This window comes from Sphaerodactylus townsendi, linkage group LG11, assembly GCF_021028975.2.
Source record: "Sphaerodactylus townsendi isolate TG3544 linkage group LG11, MPM_Stown_v2.3, whole genome shotgun sequence".
Classification (NCBI taxonomy): Eukaryota; Metazoa; Chordata; class Lepidosauria; order Squamata; family Sphaerodactylidae; genus Sphaerodactylus; species Sphaerodactylus townsendi.
In genome coordinates this window covers 54,348,058-54,359,083 of record NC_059435.1, presented here as the reverse complement: position 1 = coordinate 54,359,083, position 11,026 = coordinate 54,348,058, and the positions used below count along the sequence as shown (strand labels likewise).

At 57.2% G+C, this 11,026-nt stretch overlaps 1 protein-coding gene across 1 annotated transcript in view; it reads left to right on the top strand.

Moving 5' to 3' along the window:
* Window positions 1-4,653: 4,653 nt before the first annotated feature.
* Window positions 4,654-11,026, top strand: part of CUBN (cubilin) — a 144,266-nt gene continuing 137,893 nt past the window's right edge. Inside the window, exons 1-5 of the mRNA XM_048510490.1 lie at window positions 4,654-4,740; window positions 5,980-6,072; window positions 7,627-7,665; window positions 9,051-9,152; window positions 10,427-10,530. Of these exons, the coding sequence (XP_048366447.1) occupies window positions 4,654-4,740; window positions 5,980-6,072; window positions 7,627-7,665; window positions 9,051-9,152; window positions 10,427-10,530 (425 nt within the window). The remainder of the gene's footprint in view (window positions 4,741-5,979; window positions 6,073-7,626; window positions 7,666-9,050; window positions 9,153-10,426; window positions 10,531-11,026) is intronic.

Here is an 11,026-nt window from a genome sequence, read left to right as displayed (position 1 = left end):
CCCCCCCCCACCCCCCCCCCCCCCCACCCCCCCCCCCCCCCACCCCCCCCCCCCCCCACCCCCCCCCCCCCCCACCCCCCCCCCCCCCCACCCCCCCCCCCCCCCACCCCCCCCCCCCCCCACCCCCCCCCCCCCCCACCCCCCCCCCCCCCCACCCCCCCCCCCCCCCACCCCCCCCCCCCCCCACCCCCCCCCCCCCCCACCCCCCCCCCCCCCCACCCCCCCCCCCCCCCACCCCCCCCCCCCCCCACCCCCCCCCCCCCCCACCCCCCCCCCCCCCCACCCCCCCCCCCCCCCACCCCCCCCCCCCCCCACCCCCCCCCCCCCCCACCCCCCCCCCCCCCCACCCCCCCCCCCCCCCACCCCCCCCCCCCCCCACCCCCCCCCCCCCCCACCCCCCCCCCCCCCCACCCCCCCCCCCCCCCACCCCCCCCCCCCCCCACCCCCCCCCCCCCCCACCCCCCCCCCCCCCCACCCCCCCCCCCCCCCACCCCCCCCCCCCCCCACCCCCCCCCCCCCCCACCCCCCCCCCCCCCCACCCCCCCCCCCCCCCACCCCCCCCCCCCCCCACCCCCCCCCCCCCCCACCCCCCCCCCCCCCCACCCCCCCCCCCCCCCACCCCCCCCCCCCCCCACCCCCCCCCCCCCCCACCCCCCCCCCCCCCCACCCCCCCCCCCCCCCACCCCCCCCCCCCCCCACCCCCCCCCCCCCCCACCCCCCCCCCCCCCCACCCCCCCCCCCCCCCACCCCCCCCCCCCCCCACCCCCCCCCCCCCCCACCCCCCCCCCCCCCCACCCCCCCCCCCCCCCACCCCCCCCCCCCCCCACCCCCCCCCCCCCCCACCCCCCCCCCCCCCCACCCCCCCCCCCCCCCACCCCCCCCCCCCCCCACCCCCCCCCCCCCCCACCCCCCCCCCCCCCCACCCCCCCCCCCCCCCACCCCCCCCCCCCCCCACCCCCCCCCCCCCCCACCCCCCCCCCCCCCCACCCCCCCCCCCCCCCACCCCCCCCCCCCCCCACCCCCCCCCCCCCCCACCCCCCCCCCCCCCCACCCCCCCCCCCCCCCACCCCCCCCCCCCCCCACCCCCCCCCCCCCCCACCCCCCCCCCCCCCCACCCCCCCCCCCCCCCACCCCCCCCCCCCCCCACCCCCCCCCCCCCCCACCCCCCCCCCCCCCCACCCCCCCCCCCCCCCACCCCCCCCCCCCCCCACCCCCCCCCCCCCCCACCCCCCCCCCCCCCCACCCCCCCCCCCCCCCACCCCCCCCCCCCCCCACCCCCCCCCCCCCCCACCCCCCCCCCCCCCCACCCCCCCCCCCCCCCACCCCCCCCCCCCCCCACCCCCCCCCCCCCCCACCCCCCCCCCCCCCCACCCCCCCCCCCCCCCACCCCCCCCCCCCCCCACCCCCCCCCCCCCCCACCCCCCCCCCCCCCCACCCCCCCCCCCCCCCACCCCCCCCCCCCCCCACCCCCCCCCCCCCCCACCCCCCCCCCCCCCCACCCCCCCCCCCCCCCACCCCCCCCCCCCCCCACCCCCCCCCCCCCCCACCCCCCCCCCCCCCCACCCCCCCCCCCCCCCACCCCCCCCCCCCCCCACCCCCCCCCCCCCCCACCCCCCCCCCCCCCCACCCCCCCCCCCCCCCACCCCCCCCCCCCCCCACCCCCCCCCCCCCCCACCCCCCCCCCCCCCCACCCCCCCCCCCCCCCACCCCCCCCCCCCCCCACCCCCCCCCCCCCCCACCCCCCCCCCCCCCCACCCCCCCCCCCCCCCACCCCCCCCCCCCCCCACCCCCCCCCCCCCCCACCCCCCCCCCCCCCCACCCCCCCCCCCCCCCACCCCCCCCCCCCCCCACCCCCCCCCCCCCCCACCCCCCCCCCCCCCCACCCCCCCCCCCCCCCACCCCCCCCCCCCCCCACCCCCCCCCCCCCCCACCCCCCCCCCCCCCCACCCCCCCCCCCCCCCACCCCCCCCCCCCCCCACCCCCCCCCCCCCCCACCCCCCCCCCCCCCCACCCCCCCCCCCCCCCACCCCCCCCCCCCCCCACCCCCCCCCCCCCCCACCCCCCCCCCCCCCCACCCCCCCCCCCCCCCACCCCCCCCCCCCCCCACCCCCCCCCCCCCCCACCCCCCCCCCCCCCCACCCCCCCCCCCCCCCACCCCCCCCCCCCCCCACCCCCCCCCCCCCCCACCCCCCCCCCCCCCCACCCCCCCCCCCCCCCACCCCCCCCCCCCCCCACCCCCCCCCCCCCCCACCCCCCCCCCCCCCCACCCCCCCCCCCCCCCACCCCCCCCCCCCCCCACCCCCCCCCCCCCCCACCCCCCCCCCCCCCCACCCCCCCCCCCCCCCACCCCCCCCCCCCCCCACCCCCCCCCCCCCCCACCCCCCCCCCCCCCCACCCCCCCCCCCCCCCACCCCCCCCCCCCCCCACCCCCCCCCCCCCCCACCCCCCCCCCCCCCCACCCCCCCCCCCCCCCACCCCCCCCCCCCCCCACCCCCCCCCCCCCCCACCCCCCCCCCCCCCCACCCCCCCCCCCCCCCACCCCCCCCCCCCCCCACCCCCCCCCCCCCCCACCCCCCCCCCCCCCCACCCCCCCCCCCCCCCACCCCCCCCCCCCCCCACCCCCCCCCCCCCCCACCCCCCCCCCCCCCCACCCCCCCCCCCCCCCACCCCCCCCCCCCCCCACCCCCCCCCCCCCCCACCCCCCCCCCCCCCCACCCCCCCCCCCCCCCACCCCCCCCCCCCCCCACCCCCCCCCCCCCCCACCCCCCCCCCCCCCCACCCCCCCCCCCCCCCACCCCCCCCCCCCCCCACCCCCCCCCCCCCCCACCCCCCCCCCCCCCCACCCCCCCCCCCCCCCACCCCCCCCCCCCCCCACCCCCCCCCCCCCCCACCCCCCCCCCCCCCCACCCCCCCCCCCCCCCACCCCCCCCCCCCCCCACCCCCCCCCCCCCCCACCCCCCCCCCCCCCCACCCCCCCCCCCCCCCACCCCCCCCCCCCCCCACCCCCCCCCCCCCCCACCCCCCCCCCCCCCCACCCCCCCCCCCCCCCACCCCCCCCCCCCCCCACCCCCCCCCCCCCCCACCCCCCCCCCCCCCCACCCCCCCCCCCCCCCACCCCCCCCCCCCCCCACCCCCCCCCCCCCCCACCCCCCCCCCCCCCCACCCCCCCCCCCCCCCACCCCCCCCCCCCCCCACCCCCCCCCCCCCCCACCCCCCCCCCCCCCCACCCCCCCCCCCCCCCACCCCCCCCCCCCCCCACCCCCCCCCCCCCCCACCCCCCCCCCCCCCCACCCCCCCCCCCCCCCACCCCCCCCCCCCCCCACCCCCCCCCCCCCCCACAGGTGAAGTTAGGTTCAGGGGGACCAAAGTTATGGTCCCTCAAATGGGCAGCCCCCATCTCCTGTTAACTCCCATTGAAAACAATGGGGATGAGGGCATTCCATTTGGGCGTCCATAACTTTTCTCCCCCTGAACCAAACATAACCAAACTCGGGTGGTATCATCAGGGCAGTCTCTTGATGATGCTCTGAAATCATGGTGCCGCTAGCTTTAAAAATGCCCTCCCTGCAGGCCGAAAAACACCAAACATACCCCCCCCCAAAAGACCAAATACCTTGCATTTGCATTTGTTCATATTTGGGCAGGACATAATGGGAACTTTTTGTCCAAATGTGCCCACATTTGCCCAGATTCCGGCTGAATCTGGTATTTGTTTCATCTGAATTTGCAACCCTCAAAAGTGATGCTGTTTCAGGGTGGGGGAGAATCCACCCCCAAACAGCATCACTTTCCATTTTGTTTTTACTGGGGACCCCAGATTCTCCCTTTCAGGTGGATTTAAAAGAAGAATCTGAGCTCCCTAGTTTAAACACCATTGAAAGTGATGCTGTTTGGGGGTGGATTCCACTGGAGGTGTTTTGTGAGAGATGATGCTGACATTTGTTTGGTAAATGTTTTGCTGGGGGTGATTTGTGAGAGATTTATATGCTTAATACACACTTGCACTGGCTTGGAGTTGTTTCTCAGGCTAACAACCTACCTCATAGGGTTGTTATGATTAGGAAATTAGGAAAAGAGTTGGTGGGGAGAGAGCCATGTATGTTTTGCTGGGAGTGGGAGGTGTTTTGTGAGCTGGTGCAAAAAATAATTGTTTGGTCATGGTGGGGGAGGGTGGCTGCCCATACGCCGGGCTGGGGGGAGCGGGGCGCCAAACTCAGGTTTTGTCCCCAGGCGCCAGTTTGCCTAGGTACGCCCCTGCACCTTGTAGCTCACAAAATGGTTGAACTTGTGAGGATGATATAGAGAGCTTAGAGTACAATCCTAGAGAGCTTAGAGTACAATGATATAGAGAGCTTAGAGTACAATCCTGGCTGATTTCAGGTTCTGGCAAGATGCCCTCCCTCCACCGAGCTGCATGCTACTCCCTGGTTTGTGTACAAATGCATATACCTTCCTTGAAGAGGGAGTGGAGAACAATTCTCACGCTCCTTTACTGTCCAAATAAGCTAGTGGGGGCTTCAAGCTGTGTAGAAGAAGCATGTTCCACTGCCTCATCCAGTCACTACTAAGCAGCAGCAAATGAGGACATCTTAGGAGCTTCTGGGGCAGTCTTTCATTCCTGGTGGGAACAGATGGGCCAAATTTCTTTGGCAGATGGTGGACCTTCCGTTGTATTTCAGGCCTCTGCAGATGTTAGAAGGCATCTACTCCTTTGGCTTCAGGGTTCTTTACAGTATACATGTAGGCAAATCCAGAATCTATCCCTCCTTAAAGTCCATTCTGAATCTTCTTTCACCTCCTTCCATTCCATCTAAAGGATCAAGAAGGAATTTTTTTTGAATTGCTCTTTAACCAGCTACTGTTTGTTTTATGAAGTGATTGCAGTGCCATAAAATGTGAATTTATGTAAAGGTGAAAAGATAACGTAGACAACTCTGTGTTATCTGACTGAACTTGAACAACATTTTAGCAGGGATGCCAAGTTACTCTGTGGCAGAGCAAACATGAAAGAAATTATGGCCCTTTCAATACTCTTTCAAAAAGCTAATTTATGGAGCGACACATATTCTCTTGAAGATGTATTTCTGTGGTGGGAATATTCTATTTCCCCAGCGTTTAGATCATATTTTATATATAGGATTGGGATGCCACCCTCCAGGTGGGACCCGTGGATTCCGCAGAATCACAGCTCATCCCCAGACTACAGAGATCCATTCCTCTGGAGGAAACGGAGTATTTGGAGGGTGGACTGTATGGCAATGTAAAACACGGAGGTTCCTGTCCTCCCCAGGCTCCATCCCCAAATCCACAGGAGTTTCCGGCCTGGAAACCGTACCAGTAGGGACCTGGAAACCCTGATATAAGGCAATGCAGTCATTGCCCATGACAGCATAATTGTCTGCACTATGGGGAAGGGTCATAGCTCAGGAAGATGGCACATGCTTTCCACTCAGGTAGTCCCTGGTTGACTCCCTGGTATAACCAGTTAGAGTTTAACAGGTGTTGCTGGAAAAACATATTCTCTTCCTTTAAAACATGAGTGAAAAAACTGCCTTTTAAAACCACTAAAATAAACTCCCATTCCAAATATGTGTTGAAAAAAAAATCTCACCCGGGACTCCTGGCTGCTTGGTCACACAGATCAGAAACTCCTAACAGTAGGCTAGCTGTCTAGGGAGGAGGGGTGTGAAGTAGGGGGCACATGTGGTGCACTGGCATCCTCAGAAAAACAGCTTAGAATAAACTGTACCATTGGCAGGAGAGGAAGACTTGCAAAAATATCACACAGAAGATTAAAGATTATTGTACACAAAATAGAAAACCCCTTCAAGATGAACTTGCTCGCTCCTTTGGCACACAGCAGCAGCTTTTTGAGTTTATAGTTCTTATTAGCAACTGTTTAGGTCTCTGTGAAATATGTACTCATTCTTTATACTTTATAAAGAACAGTGGGACTGTCTTTTTCCTTTCAACATTTAGATCAAAAAGAATAAAGATGAGATTCTTGAACTAAAAAGAGTCACCAATATCCCTCAAAATGTTTCCAATCAGATTACCTATCTTCATTCCAAGGTAAGAAACAATTTCTACAAACATTATAAATACTAATAACATAATTATTATATTACATTATTGTTGTTGTTGCTGAGGTTGATGATAATAATAATAATAATGATACCAGAAAAAAACAGAAATGCTGAGATAATATATTGCAGGGAGCTTCTTCACCGCTGTGCTGAATTACCAGTCTAATATCTTCCTGATAAGAAACTTATTAGATAGTCCAGAGGTCTTAAAGATATGCATTACAGCTTGGCAAATACAAACTGGAAAGTACCTTTTAAATCTTTGTGACATCAGCCTCCTAACTAATTTTGAAAATTGATTTTAGAGCATTTGCTATATCTTATTCTTGTATTCATATGTCACAAAGTCCAGTTGGTTCTTCAGGAGCTGAAGCCTATTTATTTTCTTCCCCTTCCCAGTCTACTTCTCTGACATACAGAGTTAAGACTGAAGATGTCCTGGATTAGAAAGTCTTTCATCTAATCATAATTTGCTGAATTCAAGTTCTTCAATAAGTTGGACATTGTTTCTTGCTCATTAAATGGATTTTAAACCTTAGATAAACCAAAATTATGAACCATGAATTAAACCATGATTTACAGTGCAATCCTAAACCCTTCTAAATCCATTTGAAGACAAAGAAACTACAGTGGACTTAGAAGCAATTAACTCTGTTCAGGACTGCACTGTTTAGGTTCGCACTGGTCACAGATAAATATCTGTTTGTTAGTGGTATCTGAAATGAACCCTGGTATTTCTTAGATCCCCAAGGACTGCTTAGGACTAAATCAGGGGTCCCCAAACTTTTTAAACAGGGGGCCAGTTCACTGTCCCTCAGACTGTTGGAGGGCCGGACTAAAAAAAACTATGAACAAATTCCTATGCACAAATGATTGTAAAATGTTTGATTTCACCTTTCAGCCTTTCTGTCATGGTCTATTTTTAGAACAGTGACCAAAGTATGTCAAGTATAGGGTGGGCTCCAAATATTGTTGGGGAGGCTGTGGAATACCTTCCCCTGAAAAAAAAAAAAGCAGAACTTTCCCAATGAAACATTCCATCTAACCCAGGATCAGGTATCTTCCTGGGTTCTTTCCTCCCTAGCGACCAGCGGGCGGATTAAAATGACTGGCTGATGCCAATCAGAGTGAGGCGGAACAAGAAAGCCTGAGAGCAACACATGGAGTAGCTGAGAGGAGGGCGGAGCAGGCATTGCCACATGTAAGGTTTCCAACTCTGGGTCAGAAAATTCATGGAGATTTGGGGGTGCCATCATGTAACTGCAATCAACAGCCGTTGGGGCCGGTTCCTCCTCTCCCTCGAGCCCCCATTGCACATGAATGGAGCCATCACCACCATGCCTGGCGGGCCGGATAAATGCCTTCAGGGGGCCACATTTGGCCCCCGGCGTAGTTTGGGGACCCCTGGACTAAATGATTAAATGATGGCAATATTTTTTGTTTTTATAAACTTTTACTTCCAAAGACTTTGGTTTTCAGCCTGTCTAGTGATTCTAAACATCATCAACATATATAATTGTCTTTTTTATTTCTGTTGTAGATTATGAACATTGAAGGCAGACTTCAAAATCTTGAACAGGTGAACAATTTTAATGCCCAAAAAAGGATATTATGCATTTTAAATTTAGAGATTTGGGCTGAGCTGCCACTAATATGCAGATGACACTCTGCTCTATCTCAAGCTATCATCACATACTGGGAAGGCTGGGGAAACAGTGGACAAGTGTCTGGATGCTTTTGGAATGTTTTGGAATGGATGAGGGCTAACAAGCTGAGAATTAATCCGGAGGAAATGGAGGTGCAACTGGTGGAGGAAGATCTGATGCAGGAAACATGTTATTCCCTGTTTGGGATGAAATTTTCTTCTTGAAGGAGCAAATCTGTAACTTGGGGATGCTCCTGGACTTAGACCTCCTGCTAGGTGGCAATGGTGGCCAAGGGACCATTTCACTAGCTTTTGCTGGCAAACTAGTTGTGGACCTTCCTGGACGGAAAAGATCTTGCCACTGTGGTGCATGCTCTGGTCACATCTAGATTAGATTACTACAATGTGCTCTATGTGGGGCTGACCTTAAAGACTGTCCAAAAGCTCTATTTGGTACTGTGTTGAGTGGAATGGGTCTTAGGGACCACATCATTCCAGTCTTGTTCTACCTACACTGACTTTCAGTTTGCTTCTGAGCTCAATTCAAGGTGCTGATGTTGAATTTTAAAGCCCTATATAGCCTGGGACCGAGATAAAGACTGCCTTCTCCCATATGAACTTATCTGCTTACTTCAGTCTTTACCTGATAGAGACTGCCTTCTCCCATATGAAATCTGCTTACTTCAGTCATCATCAGTGGCCCTGCTTTGGTTGTCCATGCCATCTGAGGCCAGATGGGTGGCAATCCAAGAAATGGCCTTCTCCATTATTGCACCAAAACTTTAGAACTCCCTCCCAAGGGAAATTGTTTTGTTTCCTTCTGTTAGTGTCTTTCACTAACGTGTTTCGTCTGGGATATCGCCAGTCAAAATGGTATTGACCTTCCTTTTAATGCTTTGTATATGTTTTTAATTGAGTTGTATCATTTTAACTGTGTTTTTAATGGTTTGAAATTTTTAATGTTTTTATGTTCACTGCCTCATGGACTCTGGTTGTACAGAAAGGCAGCATAATGAATAAATCACAACCTGATCATAGGTTTGTGATATAACCCATTCCAAGCTGCACGGTCCATGGTTAAATCTTCAAAAGGCATTTTTCCTTCTCCCCCAAAATGGGAGTCTGAAGATATAAAATGAAATGTTTCTGGTTTTTGAGAGATGTAGTTTCTACCAGTAGAGTTTATGTTACATGGACTTTGATTTCCAGTAATTTAGTGCCCAAATAGAGCCTTTAGCATTCCTGCGGTTGTGTAAAAAAACTAAGCAAGTAAAATAATAAATGCTAACTTATTGCATTCATGTTTGCCTTTGTTTCAGAGCTTCCTGAGGAAAGCCTGTAGTAGCAATCCTTGTCAGAATTCTGGTACCTGTATCAATTTGTTGGATGCTTTCTTTTGTCTCTGTCCCAACAACTGGCAGGTAAAGACGTTATGAAGTATCTTTCAATTACACGATATACATAAGTGCAATTGTTATTAGTGGCGCAATCCTCTGCAAGGGAACTGATACTGGCACTTGCAGTTTTATCAGTAGAACCAATGGCAAGCCATTCCCTAAAGACAGTGTGATACAGTGGTCAGAGCATTAGTCTGAGAGCAGAGATTAGATCCCCAGTCTGCCATAAAGTTAATTAAGTGACCTTGAATTAGTCAATTTCTCTTAGCCAACCTCAAAGAATGAATAGGGTAAAGGTTTGGATCCTTTTAGCATTTGCTCAGCTACAAGGATGTTCATCCTCAGAGAGGGATCCCCACCCAGTGGCACTCAAAATAGCCCCCTCACGTTTCTGGCTGCCAAAGTAGGGTGTACCATCTAATGACCTCCATCTCTTTCTTTCTGTTTCTCCCCCTCCTATTTTCCAGCACTGAGAATAAGAGTTCAATGCTGAGTGTAGCAGCCATTGGGTTTTAAATGAATCCATTGATAGTGATATGCTTACTTCAGTCATCAGTAATTCTTGTTTTATTGTTCTTATATTGATTCTATACTTACATATTGTTGGAAGACACCCTGGTCCCACAAGGGGAAGGGCAGCCTATAAACAAACAAACAAACAAACAAACAAACAAACAAACAAACAAATATCCAGTTTGCAGCTAATGTATGCATTCAACCAAATAATGTGGTACAGTTTTTCAGAGACCATACCATATGGACTTCAAATGGGAAGCTGTAAATTTGAAGACTCATCCTGAATTTTACTGTGTCTAACGAACAAACTACAAAATGCCATGTAATCCATACAGAGAAAACCCAAAAACAGAAGTAGTAATTAGCATGGTGATGGATGTGAACCTTGCGGTTCTTTGAATTGTCCATAGAAGTTAAGTGGAGTGTTTAAGACAGGACACAAAAGAATCTCTATCTCATATTTCCTGTTGCAGAACATTTTTTCCTCTTTGCATATCTGGTATCAGTAGCTTGAGGGCTAAAGCTGCATGATGTTAGTCCCTGAGGAGAGCTGTCCTTACACTATAATTGCCGTTACTCTTTGTTTTAAATTAAGCAAAATCAGTTTTTGGGGATATGTTGGGTGAGGGGAACAGCTGGGATTTGTTTTAGTGTTTATTAAGGAAAACAGCAAGCCAGATGCTGCACATCTTTTGAAATTTTATAGTAATCCACAGGCTCTGCAGGCCCCATTGTATTCCTGTTTTTCTTGGGAAATAAACTGTGTTTCTGTCTTTTCTAAGGGACCATTCTGTTCTGTTGATGTAAATGAATGCCAGATTTATTCTGGGACACCTCTGGGCTGCCAGAATGGAGCTACATGTGTAAACACCCCAGGCAGTTACAGGTAACTCTATAATGCCCTTATTTGGAAGGCCATTGTAGCATCATTAAATGCTATAAGGAATTCATTAGAGGTTGGCAAGGGTTGTGGCTCTGATGTAGAACATCTTCTTTGCATTCAGCGGCTTCCAAGTTCAGTCCCTTGAATTTCCAGTTAAAAGATTCAGCTAACAGTTGATGTGAAGAAAAATCTTCACCTGAGACGTGGACAGCCAGTCAGAGAAGTCAGAGCCAGTCAGAGAAGACAATACTAATAGATCAATGATCTGACTCGGTGTAAGGCAGCTTCATATGTTTGTGTGGGAATTCATATGAGCATACATTAATTGACATATTCATAAAGAAAGCTCATAAACCAACTAAGCACAAGAAAGTAAAACAGTTTAGCTCTCTTCACTCCTTTGTTTTGATTCCTAAAACCGACACTCTGCCTCCTGCTTTGTACATGTATGGGTGGACAAATTAATACATATATGTAGATCTGCCATTTCAACCTTGTG